The sequence below is a fragment of the Antennarius striatus genome, chromosome 7 (assembly GCF_040054535.1).
Source record: "Antennarius striatus isolate MH-2024 chromosome 7, ASM4005453v1, whole genome shotgun sequence".
Classification (NCBI taxonomy): Eukaryota; Metazoa; Chordata; class Actinopteri; order Lophiiformes; family Antennariidae; genus Antennarius; species Antennarius striatus.
The window spans coordinates 25,560,904-25,583,637 of NC_090782.1; the positions used below are offsets into that span (position 1 = coordinate 25,560,904).

Here is a 22,734-nt window from a genome sequence, read left to right on the forward strand (position 1 = left end):
GACGAATGAAAATAGGGTCAAAAAAAAGTAAAATACATGATTCACATGTTTGATTTGGCAAAAGTTTAAGCCAGATGCCCCTCCTGACGCAACCCTCTGTATTTATCCGCGCTTGGGACCGGCACAATAAGACACTGGCTTGTGTCCTCTTGCGGCTACATTAAAATAGGTAAAATATATGAAAGATGTTAAATATACAGTACGGACTGAAGGTTAACAGTGTCAGCGTCTATTCATCGTTAACATTTTTAAGTATTCCAGCAAACATTTATCTTAAATGTATATTTTTGAAGGAATTCCAATATAAACACACTTTAAACTGGAATTGCTCAAGTCTGAAGTAAGGGTGCCCCCGTGTGGATTTAACACGCATTGCACAAAAGCCCCTGAATCGTTTTTATAAAACACATTTGGCTTCACAAGAAAATTATTTGCAATTTCATTTTATTTTTAATTCTTTTCATAAGAGGAACCAGTATCAGTGAAATGCTCTGACAGAACCCCATTGGAAACGAAACACACGCCAACCGCCCGTCATGGAACACGCTTTAGTCACGTGAACCCAAACCGGCCATCCCGGTCCAACCAATCACTGCTTCAGTAGGTCGAATCTGATTGGGTGCATGAATGGGCCGGGACAGGACGGGCCCGTAGGCGGGGGCCTCAGGACAGTGTCCCGGGTCACCACGGTCCCTCTGGGGCCCCCCGTCTGAGAGGCGCTGACGTCTGGGTGCTCAAGGTTGTGGTGGCTTCCGGTGTGTGTGTTGTTCGCCGCCTCCACGGCGGCCCCCTGCAGGGGAAGAGGCATTGAGACCGGTTTGAGTCCCGGGAAAGGGAAAGGGGTGGGTGTGAGGTGGGGGTGGGGGTGGGTGTGGTTACCTGAGGATCAAAGATCTCACACTTGACATCCACCCACTTCCGATTCTGGATCTCACTCCCGGGGAGTCCGGCTTCCAGGTGGTCCTCCGCCACCTTGTACGAGCCCTCACAGAAGCCTCTATGCTGGGGGGGTAAGGGGGCGGGGCATAAAGCACAGGTGAGCATCATCCTCTGCCGGTGCTCGTTCCTTCATTACACCTGAGGGCGTGACTCACAGCGAACTCACAGTCCTCCGGCAGGAGGGTTCCGGGCGCCGCGGCGTCCGTGGAGTTTAAACACGCTGTTTTCACAATGGTGTACTCCACGAAGTAGGACGGGCCAATAACCGACTGTGGGACGATTCTTTAGGGGTCATTCTGTTCAAACATTACTGCTACTCTCAGGTATGGTTCACCTGATTGATTGATCGATTGATATCCTGACCTGGAATCTGGCTTTCATGATGTTCTCCACGGTGAAGTTGTTCGCCAGGCCGCTCTCCTCGTTGAACTTCTGCAGGGTGATTCTGGCCGTCTCCTTGACGTGGGGATCGTTCAGGTCGTAGGGCGTGGGACAGTCTGGACACTCATGCGTAATGCTGCTGGCGGGGACTAGAGGTGGAGTTTCATTAGGGTCAAAGGTCAGCAGTGAGCCGTGCCAGAGCTGGTCGGTTCTCCGCGGTTCTTTTACCTTCATGCAGGAAGCAGGTGTAGCTCTTAAGAAGCACCATATTGTGGATGTTGAATATATTGAACAGAGGCTCGATGCTGACCAGAAGCTGACACTGACCGTACACCTGAGGACACACACACACACACACACACACACACTTTTAAAACACCAGTTGTGTGAAAGAAGCTTCAAAAGGTAATCAATAATCAATGCGCCATCACTCACTGGACCGTCACCAATACCTCTGCCTACACACACCGGCACTCTCAAGCTGGGGAAGAAGCATTTGGTCTCCAACACATCAACCATCATGACGTATAGCGATTCACCCTGGACGGACACACACACAGTTCTGTCCTACAAAAGCTTGAACTTCTCTTACATTGTAAGACATAACACTATTTGTGTGTGTGTGTGTGTGTGTGTGTGTGTGTGTGTGTGTGTGTGTGTGTGTCCTCACTTCAGCCGTGACATCATACAGCCTGTTGAGTTTCAGGACGTATCCCTGTGTCTGGTACCTGCTGATCTGGTACAGGGCCTGTTCAGCAGCCCCCACCATCTCAGGGCTGGTGCAGCCTGGAGACTCTGAATCGGCTCCCCCCTCCTGCAGCAGCAACGCCAGAACCACAACCAACGGGTACACACTCATTCTGAGAGACACACGCAAAGCTGGTACAACAAAACCAACTGACTGGGGTGAAGGTGTTTAAAGGAGCGTCGGTTCTGGTTTGTAGGTCCTACCTGGCCGGATCAGGTGGTTATATACTGAAGAGGTTTTGATAGATGCGTCATCCCATTACTGGACTTTGTCTTTTCACAAATGAGGAGTAAACATCTGGCATCTGCTGCTGCTCGGTGGGCCGCTGACCCCTTCAGACAGTGGGAGGAGTTACGACCCGGAATGATGGGACCTCCAGGATGCCGGGAAAGTAAGACATAACCAGCAATAACCTGGAGTCCAGGTCGCTTGGCAGGAAGCAGCTTGATGTTGGCACCTGCAGTTGAGAACAAGTAAAAAAACAAATGTGGGGGAGGAAGGGAGCGAAGTCCGTGTCAAAATGATAAAGATGACAGCAGAACCATCCCTGCCCAACCCTGGGATGGAAACGACCGGCTTACTCTACGACATCCATCCATCTTCTTTACCGCTTTCATCGGTCGCTGGAGCCTATCCCAGCGGACTTAGGGCGTGAGGCGGGGGAAACTCCAGGCATGACGCCAGTGCACTGCAGAGCCACACACACACACACACACACACACCTATGGGCAATTTGGAACGGCCAATTAACCTGAAGTGCATGTTTCTGGAGGTGGGAGGAAGCAGGAGATCCTGGAGAGAACCCACACAGACACGGGAAGAACAGGAAGACTCCGCAGAGTGCGGGACTCGAACCCGGAACCACCTTGCTATGCGGTGATAGCACTACCCACTGCACCACCATGTTGCCCTACTCCAAAACAAGACATTCAAATATTAAGACAAATGCTGGCACCGACCGCTTCCCTAGTATCTAAGAAGGAAACCAGATGTGATGGAACATGTACAGGGTGCCCCAAACTTACCAATTATCAAACTCTACAGAAGACGTCAATCTGAGTCCCACAAAAACACCCCCAAAACACACCAGCGACTGGCCTCCAGTCTTGGGGAGTGCAGAAAGTGGAAGGGAGAAGACAATTCAGATTCCTGCTGGAATGGAACAGGGTGGGAGGTTGACGTGAACTGGGGAGCATCCAACTCCGGAGCATTATCTGCAACAGAGTGCTGGGTTTTCATGCATCAGCACCTGATACATTGACCACTGAACACCTATTGATCCAGATTGGCCTTTATAACACTCTCCTACAAACACATCTGAGCTGAGAAGACTGCTAATTAAAGCAGGATGGTAGAGGAACATGATTGCTGTCCTGAAAGCCCCTGCAGCCACTGTTAACAGTAGGAGCATTGATGCTAGCAGTAGGAATGACTTGGACCCAGGCAGCTTCACTTCCTGTTACGAGGCGGCTCATGGGCCACAAGGACTGGCGATGAGTTTGTTAGGATGGTGTAGACCATCCAGGAGTGCACGAGTCTCCAAGCAACTGCCAGTCCTGATGCTTGTTGCTGCTCCTCAAGGGGGGGGGGGGTCACACCTGAAGTCACACCTTCATATTCAGGAGTTTCTGTGACTCAAACAGTTTCTGTCATTCTTTGTTTTTTCAAATGCCAACATGTATGGACACAGAACAGGTACAACATAGGTCACTTTCCAACCAACAGCCCGAATGGGCTCACATATGAACAAGGGAGTTCTGCAGATCAGATTGGTGGTCTGATTGGACCATATTCTGACCAATGAGCTCATAAATAATAAATAGTACAAGACATTTAAAACAAGTGTTCAAGCACCTTTTGAGGAAAGTGGTTATGACACGAAAGGTCACAACCACAACACCTACTGCTACTCTCACACCAAAACCAAAACCAAAGACCACAAACCAAGTGTTAAACAGAGTCAGGAACCAATTAGTCCTCAGTAGCTCCCCAGGAGGCTCCTTTAAACATTAGGAGGGTAACCACACCTACTGTCACCCCCCCCCCCAAAAAAAAAGACTTAATAATAAAGTGGCAGCAGTCGAGTCTGCTGAAGGCAACCAACCTGAGAAGATGTCACAGCTTCACTGACAGAAACCAACTTCCAAGCTACTGCTGGTTCCTGCTCCTCAGGGGCTCCTCAGGTGTTGATAAGTAGGCGGAGCCTTCCAGGTGCCTCTTGTTGCTCTGATTGGTTCTGCAGTCAGAACTTGGTGGAAGACGCAAAGAAAGACAGGAAGAAAACAACTCTGGCCATAACACCTCCACATGAAGACGGTTATTCCATCAGTTTGTTCATTTTAATCCAGCAATCCAGGGCGGGGTTCACATCTGCTCATGCTGACGAACAGCTTCCTGATTTGAAACAACGGCTTCATTTTGTTTTCTTCCTTTAAACCGTTAAAACAAATAAAGGCACAGAGCAAATAAAGAAAATATAAACAAGCTAAAAGACATTTATTTTTTATTTGGTTGCTGACTTCATTCCTTGTTGGTTGGTTGGTTGCTGTGTTAGGTAATCCCAAAAGAGGACGCTACAGAATGAAGTGTTCCAAAGTTTAAGTTTATTACCCAGTGAGGTGGGCAGCTCTGTGGCGCAGTGGTTAGCGCTGCTGCCTCACAACACGGCAGAGCCGGGTTCGCATGCGTGGGTTCTCTCCGGGTTCTCCGGCTTCCTCCCCCCTCCAAAAGCATGCTCTTCAGGTTGATTGGCCGTTCCAAATTGCCCGTAGGAATGAGTGTGTGTGTGCATGGTTGAAGGTCTTTGTGTGTGGCTCCGCGGTGCACTGGCATCGTGCCCGGAGTGTCCCCTGCCTCACGCCCTATGCCACCGAGATAGGCTCCGGCTCCCCGTGACCCGCTGCGGCGGATATAGTGGTGGTGATCTGAAGATGACTGACTGACCCTGTGAGGTGTCAATATGCAAATCGAATATATGACTTCCATACCAGATCGGTCGAGGCCCGGGTCAACAACGACCGCCATCGGTACACACTCATTCTGAGAGACACACACAAAGCTGGTACAACAAAACCAACTGACTGGGATGAAGGTGTTTAAAGGAGCGTCGGTTCTGGTTTGTAGGTCCTACCTGGCCGGATCTAGTCGTTATATTCTGATTGTTTTGATAGATGTGTCATCCCATTATTGGAGTTTGCTCCTCATTTGGGAAAGAGGACAAAAATCTGGTATCTGCTGCTGCTCGGTGGGCCGCTGACCCCTTCAGACAGTGGGAGGAGTTACGACCCGGAATGATGGGACCTCCAGGATGCCGGGAAAGTAAGACATAACCAGCAATAACCTGGAGTCCAGGTCGCTTGGCAGGAAGCAGCTTGATGTTGGCACCTGCAGTTGAGAAAAAGTAAAAAAACAAATGTTTTTTTATTTATTCAGTTTTTTTTCTTCTTTCCAGGCGTGTGATTACAACAGATTTTACTTTCATCATTGTAGAAACATCAGCAACGTCACCCGGAAAGAAAAAAAAGGGTTGACGGGTAGAAGCCATTGGCTTGTGAAGTTCCCGTCCCCTAAATCAACAACATCTCTCTCATTACAGCACATTGTCAATTAATACATACTTTGCATGTCACAAATCAAATTCAATTATTTTATTCTGATACGCTGTTGTTTTGATCCATCCATTTAGTCCAATAGGCGTGCGTCTTTGCACACCTAGTCATAACATCTTGCAAGTGCCCAATTTCTGCACAGAGGTTGTAGTGACATTTGTTTCACAGAATTAACAACATGAAGTTCATCTCACCCAAACAGTTCAGTCCTTTAACCATCATTCACGTCAGAAATATAACCTTGCAAAATCAGACTCATCAGTGCTGTGTTCTGTTTCCACTCCTCTGGTCACGGCATGAGCTTAATTTCTTGGCTTAAGTTTGATGCCGGTGATGATCACGTCATTTATTCGAATGCTTTGTTCGAATTCCTCCATTCTTTGTTGTCCCTGTTCTGCTCCTTTCTGCATTTTTTCCATGTCATCCTCCACTTTTTGCAAGCGGTTGATTAACGGTTGCAGCTTGTCTTCCAGTCTCTTATCAAGTTCACTGTTGTACTTATCGAAGTCACTCCTGAGCTGGTCCACAGTGCGGGTTAGCGCCTCCAACCCAGAGACCATTTGTTCCAGGGTTTTATTTTCATGTTTATTCTCAGACTCCTCAGATTTCCCTCTTCCTTTTGGCATTTTGAAGGAGTCAGTGAGAGTTAATGAGTTAATGAGTATAACTCATTAACTCATTAATGTGGGGGAGGAAGGGAGCGAAGTCCGTGTCAAAATGATAAAGATGAAAGCAGAACCATCCCTGCCCAGCCCTGGGATGGAAACGACCGGCTTACTCTACGACATCCATCCATCTTCTTTACTGCTTTCATTGGTCGCTGAAGCCTATCCCAGCAGACTTAGGGCGTGAGGCGGGGGAAACTCCAGGCATGACGCCAGTGCACTGCAGAGCCACACACACACACACACACACACACACACACACACACACACACACACACACACACACACACACACACACACACACACACACACACACTCATACCTATGGGCAATTTGGAACGGCCAATTAACCTGAAGTGCATGTTTCTGGAGGTGGGAGGAAGCCGGAGATCCTGGAGAGAACCCACGCAGACACGGGAAGAACAGAAAGACTCCGCAGAGTGCGGGACTCGAACCCGTAACCGCCTTGCTATGCGGTGATAGCACTACCCACTGCACCACCATGTTGCCCTACTCCAAAACAAGACATTCAAATATTAAGACAAATGCTGGCACCGACCGCTTCCCTAGTATCTAAGAAGGAAACCAGATGTGATGGAACATGTACAGGGTGCCCCAAACTTACCAATTATCAAACTCTACAGAAGACGTCAATCTGAGTCCCACAAAAACACCCCCAAAACACACCCGAAAACCCTATAGCACATCTAATGTGATCAGGGAGACAGGTAGGAGAGTACTTTGTGTGTTATCTAGAAGGAAAGTAGATAAGGAGACTTGGTGGTGGAATGAGGAGGTACAGGAGTGTATACAGAGAAAGAGGTTAGCTAAGAGGAAGTGGGACACTGAGAGGACTGAGGAGAGTAGACAGGAGTACAGGGAGATGCAGCGTAAGGTGAAGGTAGAGGTAGCAAAGGCCAAACAATTTTTGTAGTTTTCTTTTAACAGTTGTGAACATACATTGTTTATGACAGTTTTTACCTCCCGTTCTGACTGGTCGGTTGTAATCAACTGTTATTGGAAGAGTAAACTGTTTGGAACGTGGCACTCAGGGATGCTGATATTTTCAGCATGCGAGCTACCTATAAAATGACCAAGTCAAGACGATCTACCGACTACAATAATGCACAACATATATTTATTCCTAAATATATTCAGATTATATGGTATATGTTAATGAAGCTTACATAAAAGCATGAGCCCGTATTGCACCACTCAAAAGGAACGGGACTTTGACTTGACTCCGCTGACGTCCACTGACCGTCATTTAACCGTTTGTCATCCTCATGTCCTGCTAGAACTTCCTTCATCTCCAGACAGATGTGAAATCTTTGAAGGAATTTCCCTCGACTCATCAATTTTTCACACTGATGTGTGAAAGACAAAAAAGACACTGGATTATTAGTTTGTGGTACGTTTATTGCTTTGTTCAGCAGATCACAGGTGATATGTGAAGGTACAAAAACGGTGTTCGTTCGCGTTCTCTTGTTCAGCCAGGATGCTCTGACCAAACAGGGTTGCCCGGGAAGGTTTTAAGAATCAAATTCCAACCAACAAAGAAATGTTGTGCACTCAGCATAAGCTGCAAGACTGTAGTGGAGTAGGAATAATTACTCTGCTCCATGCCAGCTTCCATGTTTATGGATAAAATGCTTTAATTTGCTGTCTTGTCTACACTTCAATCCTTGTGTTAGTTTTAAAACTCCTTGTCTTTCATTCATCTCAGGCTTATGATTGAAACAAGGGGTCAGAAGCGAGGAGCTCATCCACCAGGGTCTCGTTTGCCACTAGGGTGGTGCACAGGGATGAGGCTGCGTTGGGGAAGGACTGGATAGTGGGTTCCATCATTCCGGGGATCTGTGGATCTTCCTTGGTGGGCAGGGTGACTCCTACCTCGGAGCCGCCGGCGGGGACATCGGGAAAGGCAGGCAGAGTCACGGGTTTGCCCAGGGTAGGCAGTGACCTCACGGCGCCCTCTGGGTGGTCATGGGCGGAGGTCTCGTGGTCGTGGTCGTGGTGATGGTGGTGGTGCTCATGCTCGTGCAGATGACCGTGCTTGTGGTCGTGGTCCAGGGCGAGCTCGTGATCGTGCTCATGGGTTCCCTGGCCTTCAGGGTGACTGTACTTGTGGTGGTGGTTGGGCGAGTCAACACTGTGGTCATGCGCCTTAGTGTGATGAGTGTGCACGTGGTCGTGGCCGTGCCCGTGGTCGTGGCTGTGATCGTGAGCGTGCTTTTGGCTGCTGCCTGCGCTGTGGTCGTGGGTGTGGTGGTGTGAGTCTTGGTCAGTGTGCACGTGGGTGGTGACGTGAGTGCCGTGGCCCTCGGTGTGGTCGTGGATGTGGTCATGTCCGTTTTCTGGCTCGTGTGCATTCGTGTGGTCGTGGTCGGTCCCGTCACCCAGCAGGTGCAGCTTCTTCTCTTTCTCAGCAGCCTGTAGAAACATTTATTATGATTCCTACACCAGGCATTCTTTGCTCCTGAGTGACTTCTGCGTTTCGTCATGGCTTACCTCAGGCTCGTAGATCTCACAGTCTACGCTAACATCTGATCCCTCACCCATAGAGGAGTAGAAGAGGGAAGCCTTACAGAAACCCTTGTGCTGAAGAGAGAAAAAGAAAACCAGTAAGAGAGGGGACACCCAGGGACAGGCTCTGACTGATTCTCAACTTACAGCGAATTCACAGTCCATTATGGGGCAATCTTGAGGCTTGGTTGCCTCTGTGGTCTTGGGGCAGGTGGTCTCCTGGATGGTGTACTCTACATTGTAATGTGTCACCATCCCCATCTGGGTAAACAAAGCAAAAAACCTTCACTGGCATCACGGTATGTGGAGGCTTTAGATTTGGATTCAGTACCCCAGTACCCCCAAAAAACGTTAGTAGTTCTAACTCCATCTTTCCAAAGTATTGGACTTACCCCTGACTGAGCGCGGGTGACTTTAACCGGAGCGAAGTAATTGGCCAATCCGTTCTCTCTGTTGAACTTCTCCAGGGACAATTTCAATGTCTTCTTCACCTCATCGTCATTCAAGTTGATGAGGGTTGGACAGTCAGGACACAGCGTAACCACCCTCTCCGGAGGAACTGAGACAAACGTGGTTTGGAAGACACACACATCACACGTTTGTGTTGCATCTCACAATCTCACTGTGGTCTCAGAGGTATTGATTCAAACTTTATGAATCAACTGAGCTGAGTGAACTGAATTTATCGTAGATCAGGGGTCGGCAACCTGCAGCTCTTGAACCGCATGCGGCTCTTTAGCGCCACCCTAGTGGCTACAAGCCTGACAAATATTCTGAATGTTTTCCAATATTTTAAAAACTACATAAAAAATCTATTCCCCCTCCCCCCTGGAGTGTATGGAGATGTAGATCCTTGTCGTTCAGATGATAAACAAGGTAATTGCAGAAGCATTAAATCACCATCAGTTCCGGGAACTGCTAGATGAAGTTGAAAGTGGGTATTCGGATCTCCTGCTACACAACAAAGTCCACTGGTTCTCCAGGGTGGAGGTTTCGTGTTGTCTTGTTGCTTGTTTAGAACACGTAAATACATTCCTGAAAGGCAAAGACCTGAACTACCCACAACTGGAAGACACAGAGAGGCTGGAAAGACTCCACTTCATGGTGGACATGACATGTCACCTAAACATGCTCCGTAAAAGGAGAGGAAACACTGTTCTGCCATCGGAGCTCCAGCTGACTGGATTCACCAGCGAGGCTCTTTCACTTCTCCTCCCTTTAACTTGATTTTTTTGCAGCAGCAAACAGCCTTGATTTGAGTGTTTTTGGTCCAACATGGCTCTTTGAATTTATATTTTATATTTTAGTTATATTTTAGTATATAAGTCCTGTTAGTGCTGCATGTGTCTGTTAGTGTAATGTATGTCTTGTGGTATGTCCTGTGATGTCAGTGTTTCTTTTTCTCCTGGTGTTTATCCAGTATTATTTGTTATGTAATGCCTGAGCAGTGGATATATGCAATTTCCTCCGGGATTAATAAAGTATCTATCTATCTATCTATCTATCTATCTATCTATCTATCTATCTATCTATCTATCTGAACCTTTTGGGTTGCCGACTCCTGTCTGAGATCAACTTAACTAAGTGTATTTAGTTGAATTTAAAGGAACTGAGGTTAGCTACAATTAATCTAACAGAGCATAACTTAACCAGATACACCCAAAAAATAACCGGATAATTCCTGGACATATTCCAAAGCCTTCAACCAAAATTCAGCAAAGTTTGTCAACCAGTTCTTTACTAATCTATGCTATGTGCTAATGCTAACAGCCAAGAAACAAACCAATAAACTAAAGCCAAAAGTTGATAGAAAAATCATTGTCAGTGGTGCCGTTTTCATTTACCTGGTCTGAGTGCACAGCTGTATTTGTAGAGTCGCACCACTCTGTTCACTTTACTGATGTAGATTGCAGCCTTGCATTGACCATACACCTGCAGAGACACACGCTTTTTGAATATGCTACACATATGCGATCCCAGTGTGTGTGTGTGTGTGTGTGTGTGTTTTCTCACCGGCGTGTTGGAGACAGGACGAACTTCACAGCTCTTGAAGTCCCTCCTGCTGAGAACGCTGCAGTTGGTCTCAACAACGTCCATAGTCAGGTAGAAAACAACGCCATTCTCTCCCTGTGATGGACACATGATCAGTCAATCACATGGTCAATAATATACGGATCAGAATCACGTATCTTTTGATCATATCATGAAAAACTGATAATACAATATAATATACAAATATAATATGTATATACATAATATACATATGTATAATATACATATAATCCTTATACGTTTGATGTTTAGAACCAATCTGAACCTTATGAAACAATGCCCTTTGTACCCGTCTCCGATTCGTTGGCTTAGTTTTAAAGACTCAGACGTCACTTCAGATTAAAGGAACGTGTCCTCTTTCACCCGCTTATTTAAACCCGTTGAACTTGATGGTTAGATTGTTAAATAGTTTGATGCTAACATGATGACTCAGTGCTAAAGCTACTTCTGATGGGTCTCCACATGTTTTTTGTCAATTGATGAGGAAAACGTTCAGATTTGTGACTCTAGATGAAGTTGTAAAGGAATGCACCTCTAAAGCCTGACCTTTCTGTGTTGAGCGCCAGCATCAGGGCGGCTTGGCGGCGTGACTCACGTGCGTCTTGGTGTGGACGTTGGAGAGGCGGTGGAGGCTGAAGATGTAGCCCTCCCGCCGGTCCCGGTTGATCTTGTTCAGAGCCTGTGTTGCGGCGCTTTTTGCAAACGCATCATCGCAGGACCCGTCCTGCAGGCCGTCCTGGTCCACCGGCGCGCCGCGAACGAGGCCACATCCCAACGCCAAGAGCAGCGTCCAAACCAGCTTCATGGTGATACCTCTGTCAGAGCTGCAGATGCTTGGAGAGGGACGGGGGAACCTTTATATACATTCATTGTGAGCACACACAGCCACTGGATGTCACGTCAGGTCTGTAAATATAACCATTGACCCCCCCCACCCCACCTAAACAAATCAATGCTATAACCTCCATTACTTGCGTAATGGAGGTTATCAGGAGATATTTAAACACTGGAGTCCCCCCTCCTCGGGGGGAGTTTGAATGGAGCAAAGATCCATTCAGGGGGTTGATCCTTTAAAGAGAGGTTAAAACCAAATCAAACCGCTATCAGGCCACTAATTAAATCACAGCAGACAAGGAGGGAGTTAAACTCTCCATTGACTGGCTGAAGTTCTCACACTGATTATTTGCTGCTGGAGCCTATCGCGACAGACTCGTGGGCATGTGACGGGGAGATGTTCTGGACAAGTTGCTAGCACATCACAGAACCACATGAAAGACAAACAACTAGTCACGTACACGCCTACAAACAATTTGCCACTTAGCAATCCAACCGCAGAACCCAGACAGAACCCACACTATAAATTGTAATGTCTGTAATAAGAATGAAACAATATCAAGCAGAATTCAGCATTCAGAGTACATTCCAGTCAAAGGTCTTCACTTCACAAATGCCTGCTGACTGTTGACTTTATGACCCGACCAGAATTCTACATATTGGTTTGGCCCAGCGTAATAAATTCTAATTTTCATGTGGCCCCTTAGGAAAAAAAAATTGCCCACCCCTTGTCCAGGTCACAAGATCTGTGTGTGTGTGTGTGTGTGTGTGTGTGTGTGTGTGTCCTCCTCACCTCAGCCGTGGCAGTGACCTCATACAGACTGTTGAGGCTGTATGAGATCCGGTCCTAAGAGGTGAGGAGGACCTCATAGTCGGTCCTATGAGGTCCTATGTGTCCGGTCCCGGTTGATCTGCTCCAGGGCGTCTTCGGCGGCCCCCACCACCTCAGGGCTGCTGCAGCCTGGAGGCTCTTGACTGGCTCCTCCCTCCTGCAGCAGCAACACCAGAACCAGAACCATCAGGTACACATTCATCCTGAGACACACTCACAGTAGTGATGTATCGAGGCTTCAAAGCATGTGCCGTGTAGGGGAGGGGGCGTTTCCTTGAAGCGCGCATCGAGCCTCGCTTCATCTGGGGGAGGAGCTGATAACAATGACGTCCGAAGACTCGCTACGCGGCTGATACCACGTGACTGACTCAGGAAGCGGTACGGAGTTTGCCTTGAGTTTTGACAGCGACATAAACCACTCAGGTGGCGGCACGGTGGCGCAGTTGCCGCACAGCAAGGGGTTCCGGGTTTGCATCCCACTCTGAGTGGAGTTTGCATGTTCTCCCCGTGTATTTATATATATTATCATTCATTTTGTCAATTATTTGGTCATACAGTTTTTTGTAATAGTCATTTCCAAGAGCCAAGACAGATGTCAGAATGGATCACACATGAAGACACAACAGCTGCTTGTAATGGTATCCAAGGTCAGCAGGTGGTTTCGTGCTCATGACGCGTCAAGAAATTAAATGTTACTCAAACCAGGTGCCTGAAGTGGTTTGAAGCCTTATGAGGCTTCATCTCACCATCACTAACACAGCATCACAAAATGCAGGATTAGGACCCATAAGCAGGACACTAGTAGAGAAGTCCTCATCCATAGTTTAATCAGGACAAACAAAAGTCAAAGAAACACAAGAAAACTCTCTAAATCCAGTAAACTACAGCATAGACAAAAGTACAAAAACAACCTGGCAAAGAACCAACAGACAAGCCGGCTTAAAAAGCCTCAGGCTAATCAACCCAGTCGGGCACAGGTGTCGAGACGAGGCTCTGCCTACCAGTTTGGCCCCGCCTCCTGCCACGCCCCCGCACAGCAGAGCAACATGACCCAAATAATAAACCGTGACACACAGCTGGTAAAGTAAAAACCAACTGACTTAGATGAAGCTATTTAAAGGAACGCCGGCTATGGTTTGAAGGGCTTACCTGACCGGATCTAGTCCTTGTTTTTACAGAAGGGGTTTTGACAGACATGTGATGCCATTCCTGGACTTTGTCCTCCCTCCAAAATGAAGAGCAAACATCTGCTATCTGCTGCTGCTCGATCGACCACTGACCCGTTTAGACAGTGGGAAGGTCAGTGGTCCACTCATTTGGAGAACAGCCAACGACAGACCAGTATCTGCAACGGAGTGCTGGGTTTTCATTAGCACCCTGAACCACTGAAAAAGACACACCTATTGATCTAGACTGGCCTTTATAACACTCTCCTGCATACAGGTCTGAGCTGAGAAGACTGTTATTCAAAGCAGGATGATAGAGGAACCATGACTGTTGGCCTGAAGGCCCTGCAAAGTCTGCTGCCAGTGTTAACACGCCTACTGTTAGCACTGATGCTAACGAGTGAGACTCGGACACCTTTATCAGCATCACCTTCATATGAAGACAGATGTTCCATCAGTTTGTTCATTTCAACCAAGGAGAGTTTCTGCATGATGTAATTGATGTAATTTTCTCTTTTTAAACCATTAAAAGAAATGGAGGCACAGGGGAAATAAAGAATATAAAGAAAATATAAAGGCAATTTGAAAATGCTGGAAGGCATTTTATTGGTACTGATCTTTGGACCGTTGGTCGCTTCTTTCCTTCATTCTTCATTGGGTTGTTTCATTGGAAAAAAATCCCCACTGCCAACCTCCTAATGCTGCCAACATGGTAAATTTCGTGAAGCTTGGCACATACATGGTTAACGTACACACCCATGATGGACATTAAATATCAGACGGACATATGTTCTAAAATAACCAAGCAGCCCTTAAAAAATGAGGTTATAATAAATTTATTAATACTAAATTTACATCGTTATGTCAGAAATAATACACAATACAATTCCACAGGTTGGTTTTTGCATTTCTTATTTGTCATCCATCAATTCATCAATCTTTTTGTGCTGATATTGTGTTGCTATGGTGATGTTATCAGGACCATCAGCATGCCGGCTGCTATTGTAACGCGCAGTGTTAGCTAATCCCACAAGAGGACGCTACACAGACTGCTGAGGTGTTCCAAGTTTATGACCCGGTGAGGTGTCACATCTGACATATTTATAGTTTTCTTTTCTGAACATGTGCAGTTTTTATTTCCTGTTCTGACTGGCCTGCAGTCCTCTCGTAATCAGCTGCTCTTGGAAGAGTCAACTGTTCGGAACGCGGAACTTTATGAATCCTGAAAGAAATGTCAGCTTTTTCAGAAGTACTTTTTCTTTTCTTTTTTATTCACCAATATTTCTTATGTATGTCATGATTTATGAAAGATAGAATTTGAATTTGAAGTCTTGAGTTTCATTATCTTCCACTAAATGAGTGTCAGCCTGTTTTTCCAGATCTTGGATGCAGATGTTTGGGTAAACCTAGAAGTTTGGATCGGGGACAATTAATTTGTTTCATGCCACCTTCCATGATTCTGGATAAAATGCTGTAATTTGCTGTCTTGCTCATGCCTCAGTCTTTGTGTTAGTTTTTAAACTCCGTGTCTTCCATTCATCTCATGCTTTTAATTTAAACAATGGGTCAGAGGCAAAGAGTTCGTCCACCAAGGTGCCCTTAGCCGTTGGGGCGGAGCACTGGGACGAGGCTACGCTGGGGAAGGACCGGATGGTGGGTTCCGTCAGTCCAGGGATCTGGGGGTCTTCCTTGTCTGGCAGAGTGACTTCCACATCTGGGCCACCGTAGGACACATCTGGAAAAGCAGGCAGAGTCACGGGTTTGCCCAAGGGGGGCAGGAACCTCACAGCACCCTCCGGGTGGTCATGGGTGGAGGTCTCGTGATGGTGGTTGTGGTGGTGATCTCTGTGGTCGTGGGGGTGGTGGTGGTGGTCTCTGTGGTCGTGGGGGTGGTGGTGGTGGTCTCTGTGGTCGTGGGGGTGATGGTGATGGTGGTCTTTGTGGTTGTGGGGGTGATGGTGGTGGTCCTCGATGTCAGTGTGGTCATGGGGGTGATGGTCGTGGTCCTCGATGTCAGCGTGGTCATGGGGGTGGTGATGATGGTGGTCCTCAATGTCATCGTGGTCATGGGGGTGGTGGTGGTGGTCTATGTGGTCGTGGGGGTGGTGGTGGTGGTCTCTGTGGTCATGGGAGTGGTGGTGGTGGTCCTCGATGTCAGTGTGGTTGTGGGGATGGTGGTGATGGTCTCTGTGGTCATGGGGGTCATGGTGGTGGTCTCTGTGGTCGTGGGGGTGATGGTGGTCCTCTATTTCAGCGTGGTCATGGGGATGGTGGTGGTCCTCCAAGTCACTGTGGTCATGGGGGTGGTGGTGGTGGTCTCTGTGGTCGTGGGGGTGATGGTGGTACTCTATTTCAGCGTGGTCATGGGGATGGTGGTGGTCCTCCAAGTCACTGTGGTCATGGGGGTGGTGGTGGTGCTCACTGTGGTCATGGGGGTGGTGGTGGTGGTCCTCGATGTCAGTGTGGTTGTGGGGGTGGTGATGATGGTGGTCCTCGATGTCAGCGTGGTCGTGGGGGTGGTGGTCTCTGTGGTCGTGGGGATGGTGGTGGTGGTCTCTGTGGTCATGGGGGTGGTGGTGGTCCTCCAAGTCACTGTGGTCATGGGGGTGGTGGTGGTGGTCACTGTGGTCATGGGGGTGGTGGTGGTGGTCCTTGATGTCAGTGTGGTTGTGGGGGTGGTGGTGATGATCTCTGTGGTCGTGGGGGTCATGGTGGTGGTCTCTGTGGTCATGGGGGTGGTCTCTGTGGTCGTGGGGGTGGTGGTCGTCCTCTATTTCAGCGTGGTCATGGGTGTGGTGGTGGTCGTCCAAGTCACTGTGGTGATCGGGGTGGTGGTCATCTCTGTGGTCATGGGGGTGGTGGTGGTCCTCCAAGTCACTGTGGTCATGGGGGTGGTGGTGGTCCTCTATTTCAGCGTGGTCATGGGGGTGGTGGTGGTCTCTGTGGTCGTGGGGGTGGTGGTGGTCCTCTATTTCAGCGTGGTCATCGGGGTGGTGGTGGTCTCTGTGGTTGTGGGGGTGGTGGTGATGGTCCTCGATGTCAGTGTGGTTGTGGGGGTGGTGGTGATGGTCTCTGTGGTCGTGGGGGTCATGGTGGTGATCTCTGTGGTTGTGGGGGTGGTGGTGGTCTCTGTGGTCGTGGGGGTGGTGGTGGTCCTCCAAATCACTGTGGTCATGGGGGTGGTGGTGGTGGTCCTCAATGTCAGTGTGGTTGTGGGGGTGGTGGTGGTGATCTCTGTGGTCATGGGGGTGGTGGTCCTCGATGTCAGTGTGGTCATGGGGGTGGTGGTGGTCCTCGATGTCAGTGTGGTCATGGGGTTGGTGGTCTCTGTGGTCGTGGGGGTGGTGGTGGTGGTCTCTGTGATCATGGGGGTGGTGGTGGTCACTGTGGTCGTGGTGGTCCTCCAAGTCAGTGTGGTTGTGGGGGTGGTGGCGGCGGTGGTCTCTGTGGTCATGGGGGTGGTGGTGGTGGTCTCTGTGGTCATGGGGGTGGTGGTCCTCGACGTCAGTGTGGCTGTGGGGGCGGTGGTGGTGGTGCTCTCTGTGAGTGTGGTGATGGGGGTGGTGGTGGTGGTCTTTGTCAGCAGCCTGGAGGAACATGTATTGGATATTCGTTCATTCATGGTCTCACCGCTTCATCAATACATTTAAATCAGGCATTTTTTTTACTCGTGAGTGATGCCTGTGTTTCATCATGGCTTACCTCAGGCTCGTATATCTCACAGTCTACACTAACGTCTGAACCCTCACCCACGGCGGAGTAGAAGAGGTAACCTTTACAGAAACCCTTGTGCTGAAGAGAGAAGAAGAAAACCACTTAGAGAGGGGACACCCAAGGATGGGTTCTGATGCAAAATGTAAGATGATCTCAACTCACAGCAAATTCGCTGTCCATTAGGGGGCAATCCTGAGCCTCAGTTGCCTTTGTGGTCTTGGGGCAGGTGGTTTCCTGGATAGTGTACTCCACATTGTAATGGATCATATTTCGCATCTGGGTACACAAAGAGCGAGAAACCTTCGAATGCATCATGGTATGTCAACACTTTGGTTGGCTGGATGAACAATAGACGGAAGCTCAGAAGGGTTGGCCATGAAGGATGAGTAGCTTAGGAGTCCATCTGCACGAGTGGATGGTAAAGACCTCCGCCTGTGCATGGTTCATTAGCAGACATTATGGGTTTTACTTTCCTAAGAGATAGACCAAGAGAGAAGCCTTCCAATTTCAGGGCAGGAGATGAAGGTGTCTATCCAGGAACTTTCTTTTCTTAAAACGGTATGCAGGTGATTTAGTTTTCAACCTTAAAAACATGAAAAGTGTGACAGGGCGAGACGGAAGATTCTAAAGTTTGGTTTGAGTGGACGCAGAAGTGGAATCAGTAATTTTTGTCCGTACCCCAACCCCATGCGTAAAAAAAGTGCTATTTCTATCTCAGCGTTATTGGAAGTATTGGACTTACCCCTGACCGAGCGCGGGTGATTTTGAGCAGGGCAAAGCGATTGGCCAATCTGTTCACTTTGTTGAACGCCTCCAAGGAGAGTTCCAATGTCTTCTTCACCTCATCATTATCCGAGCTGATGAGGGTTGGACAGTCAGGACACAGCGCACCAACCCGATCTGCAGGAACTGAGACAAAACACAAGAGTATCTTACATCCCGTAATTGGGGTGGCAGCAGCTGAGTCCACTGGGTCTTGGGCTGGGGACTGGAGGGCGGCTGGTTCACGACACATATGGATCAAAAAGTTTGGTGCCAGTTTACCTCTTGAGCAGTGCCCAGGTGCCATGGAGCAAGGCACCATCTCAAACTGCCCAAAACTGATTCAATCAAACTATGGTAGCTGCTTATATGTCCTTATGTCCTGCTGCTTAAGTAGATGCTTATAGTCCAGAAAATACGGTATTGAGCTGTTGGCTGTTGGGCTCCATCCCCACATTACCTCCGTCCACTAAACCGGTGTTGCTGTGAGGAGGAGGACGAATGGACAACTGAAGGTAAGGTAAGGTAAGATAAAAGAGTACTTCAACGATCACCTTGGGAAACTTGTGTTTGCACAGCCTACTAGTGAGGTGTACTGGGCCACTTCACCACTATAGGGCACTGACACTTAAGGGGTTTGGGGGGTGTGAGTGGTAGAGAAAAGAGAGGGGAAAGGAGGATGGGTCAGTGGGAGAGGGAGGGGGTGACACAAAAAGTCACTCCTCACCATGCTTCCAATACCCGTGTATATATTTTTATCTCCTTATCTACAGTATTCTTTATTCATTACAATTTCTTGTAGCTCTTCATTCATAAATCGTCCTTATTCTCACATTCTGTGTTTTTTATTTGGAGCAGTGCAAGTATAATGAAAAACACTTCCCCCCTTGGGTATGGAGAAAGTATGCTGAAGTACCAGGTGCTCCCCGCGATACCAACAACTGCTGACTGATGTCTTAATATTCACAAAAGATCGTAGTGTATTTGCAAGCTTGTATTTTTGAACTGCGCGCCACATTGACTAGTCGCCTCCAACACTCATCTTCTCGCTTCACCATACTCATAAGCAACTGTAAATAAGATAAAACCATTTTGTATGTGTGTGTATGTTCACTATGATGCAGAAGACATGCCTGGCTTTGCCTAATCTATGCTATGTGCTAATGCTAACAGCCAAGAAACAAAGTGATAGACTGAAGCAAACAGTTGATAGAAAAATCATCGTCAGTGGTGCTGTTTTCATTTACCTGGTCTGACTGCACAGCTGTATTTGTAGAGTCGCACCACGTCGTGCACCTTGTTGATGTAGATTGCAGCCTTGCATTGACCATACACCTGCAGAGACACACACACTGTGTGAATGTGCTGCACATATGTGTGTGTGTATGTATGTTTCTGATGGTGGAGAGGGTTTTCTAACCGGCGTGGTGTCGACAGGACGAACTTCACAGCTCTTGAAGTCCCTCCTGCTGAGAACGCTGCAGTTGGTCTCAACAACGTCCATAGTCAGGTAGAAAACAACGCCGTCCTCTCCCTGTGGTGGACAATGATGAATCAATTGCATGATCATTAATATCTTGATCAGAATCACATGTCGTCTTTGTACCTGTCTCTGATTCGTATGCTTATATTTAAAGACTCAGACGTCGCTTCAGAATATAGGCACATGTCCTCATTCACCCACTTATTTAAACCCGTAGCTTCATGGTTTTGGGTCTGGGCCAACCTTTCCCGAAGATCCAATCACTGTGTGTCTGCATTCATCATGTGAGTTTGATGCTAACATGATGAGGCAGTGCTAAAGCTACTTCTGATGGGTTTCCACATGTTTTTTGTCAATTGATGAGGAAATAGTTGTGATTTGTGACTCTAGATCAAGACATAAAGGAATGTGCCAGCATCAGGGTGGCTTGGCGGCGTGACTCACGTGACTCTTGGTGTGGACGTTGGAGAGGCGGTGGAGGCTGAAGATGTAGCCCTCCTGCCGGTCCCGGTTGATCTTGTTCAGAGCCTCTGTTGCAGCGCTCTTTGCAAATGCGTCATCGCAGGACCCGTCCTTCAGGCCATCCTGGTCCACCGGCGCGCCGTGAACGAGGCCACATCCCAACGCCAAGAGCAGCGTCCAGACCAGCTTCATGGTGATAACTCTGTCAGAGCTGCAGCTGCAGGCTGGTCGCAAAAATGCTTAGAGATGGATGGGGGGAACCTTTATATGCCATTAGCATTCATTGTGAGCACACACAACCACTGGCTGTCGTGTCATGGTGCCCTCACCTAAGCCAAGCAATGCTGCCTGAGTCCATCTGTCAACCACCCAACTGCCATGCACACTTGCATAATGGAGGTTATCAGGATATAACCTCCACTATGTAAACACTGGAGTCACCCCCCCCATCTTTGGGGTCGGATGGCACAAAGATCCATTCAGGGGGTCGGTCCTTCAAAGGGTAGTTAAGACCAAATCAAACCGCTATCAGGCCACTAATGACATCACAGCAGACAGGAAGGGACCTTAAAGTCTCCATTGACTGGCTGAGGTTCACACATCCTGATTATTATTACTGATTTAAATTGATTGGAATCTATGAATTGTAATATCCACATTTACACCTTGGTCTGACTTTGGAAACAGATGCAAGGCAAAGTTGTTGAAATGCCAAAGGTGTTCAGTTGAAACCCACATGATGTTTTAAGTCTGGATCATATTTTATTTCTGACTCTGCAGCGTTGAACTTGACTTTCATTCACTTTAACCAAAGTCTTCAAATGTCTTCAAGGAACTTCCTACGAGTCCAGTTGATTTGTTTTGATCCCTTTGGACTGCTTTTGGTTGTTTTTCATATTTATGTCAATTATTTATGTCTAAAATGCAATTATTTAATCTTCAAACAGCCTCAGGACCCTAAACTAACGTAATCATAGCTGCAGTCCACTGGTAAAGAGGAAGAAGCAAAGGAGGGTGTCCTTGGTGAGGACAGTGGTCAAATAAACCCGAGCCCCTCATGATGTTCAACATCAGTAACAGAGAGGTGCTTTCCTTAGTTTGCAGTCATTCACAGCAGGACTGCTGCTCCTTAATACCTAAAAATGGGCTAAAATATTATGATGATCTCAAGACATCAGCTAAATTTTCATCGATGTCCTGCAGGTTAACGGCGCCGGTGGCGGACGTTATCAACCCGGGCCACGTCTGGTCTGATATGGAATTCTTTAGATGAACTCTAATACTTATTTAAAGTTTTTTTTCTGCCGGTTGCTCTTCCTGCCACAACCGTCTGCATTTATTCGTGTATTCGACCGGCCTACCATTGACACTGATAATTTACAGCCTTTACCTTTCTGGCTGTGGTCATCGTCAAGCTTGGATGACCTTGCCCGTTTTTGACCTTGCCTTTTGCCTGCCAATTTTACCACCTCTGCCTGATTTTGACTACATTTTTGAATACCAACCTCTATTATTGGATCAAACCTGTCTTTTGGATTTCATGTGGTCTTCGTCGTCCATTTGAATCCTGCGTTCTCTGCACCACATTCTTTATACATATAAAGCCTTTTCCTTTGTACTTTTTGTGACCTTAGTCATCCCAGAATTAATAATCCATTGAGTGACTAGGTTAAATGTCATTCTGACATGTCATTCTGTGAGACTGCTGCATTTCAACATCCATCAGGTACATTTAGATAAGATAAAATCCACAAAATTTCATGTTCAAAAACCACAGAATCTAGTTTAAAAATTAAAATGACAACTGAATTAATGCAACAGCTACAAAAAAATTCCAAGGTCAGCAGTCTCCACTCTAGAAGCTGATGTAATGCATGCTGTGATGTGATGCTACCTATGTTATCGTTGCACTTGTGCATCTGGAAGTTAGTGGGTACGCAGGTAACAAAGGTCACAGATCAAAACATATCAATTATTGACCTCGTGAAGGCTGTAATAGCCTCATTCCAAATCGCCCAGTATGCATTTCATATATGGAAAATGCTGCATACTTTGTGCTTTTCTCATTGATAAAAATAGGCGTTATAACATGACAAAGCTTAAAAATATAAAAACATGTAATAAATGATGCAAAACAGTAAAAAGTACTGTACTTTATGTAAGTGAGCCTGATGTAGTAAACCAGCTACTGGCATCCCATTTATTTTACTGGAGTTGTTTCCTGGTGCACATGACAGAAGCAATATAGTATGTTTGTACTTATTTGTAATTGTTGGTGATGTGAATATGTGGGATGAGGTATTTTTATAAGTTAACTTAGGGGGAACTGGGTGGGTGGTGGGCTGACCTACAGCCCACTAGATTCAAGACTGAAGAGTTTTATTGTCATAAGAACAGCAAACAGGTAGTTAAATATGTTAAAAGCTGAAATTTTTATTCTGTTCATTCTCCCTGAAAAAGATGGTTAAAAAATTAAAAAGAACAGGAGAAACAATGATACAATAAAAAACAACTATAAACAATTAACAGCAGCAATTAAAGTTCATTGTTAGCCAGTCGTGA

At 47.2% G+C, this 22,734-nt stretch overlaps 1 protein-coding gene across 1 annotated transcript; it reads right to left on the minus strand.

The window, feature by feature from the left end:
• Positions 1-427: 427 nt before the first annotated feature.
• Positions 428-12,716, minus strand: LOC137599477 (uncharacterized). The gene is made up of 15 exons (XM_068320433.1): positions 12,547-12,716; positions 11,515-11,752; positions 10,881-10,994; positions 10,712-10,799; positions 9,260-9,426; positions 9,015-9,128; positions 8,853-8,942; positions 8,083-8,774; positions 1,991-2,231; positions 1,756-1,860; positions 1,549-1,654; positions 1,303-1,469; positions 1,095-1,208; positions 880-1,002; positions 428-790 (listed from the first exon to the last, which is right to left on the minus strand). Exons 1-15 carry the CDS (start codon positions 12,621-12,623, stop codon positions 590-592), a joined length of 2,637 nt encoding a protein of 878 aa, XP_068176534.1. The 5' UTR covers positions 12,624-12,716; the 3' UTR covers positions 428-589.
• Positions 12,717-22,734: the final 10,018 nt, after the last annotated feature.

Coding starts and splice junctions, on each gene's coding strand:
- LOC137599477 (XM_068320433.1), bottom strand. CDS start 12,623: ATGAGGTCCTCCTCACCTCTTAGGACCGGATCTCATACAGCCTCAACA. Junction 1,655..1,755: donor GAGGTATTGGTGACGGTCCA/GTGAGTGATGGC, acceptor GTGTGTCCTCAG/GTGTACGGTCAGTGTCAGCT. Junction 791..879: donor GTGAGATCTTTGATCCTCAG/GTAACCACACCC, acceptor CTTCCCCTGCAG/GGGGCCGCCGTGGAGGCGGC.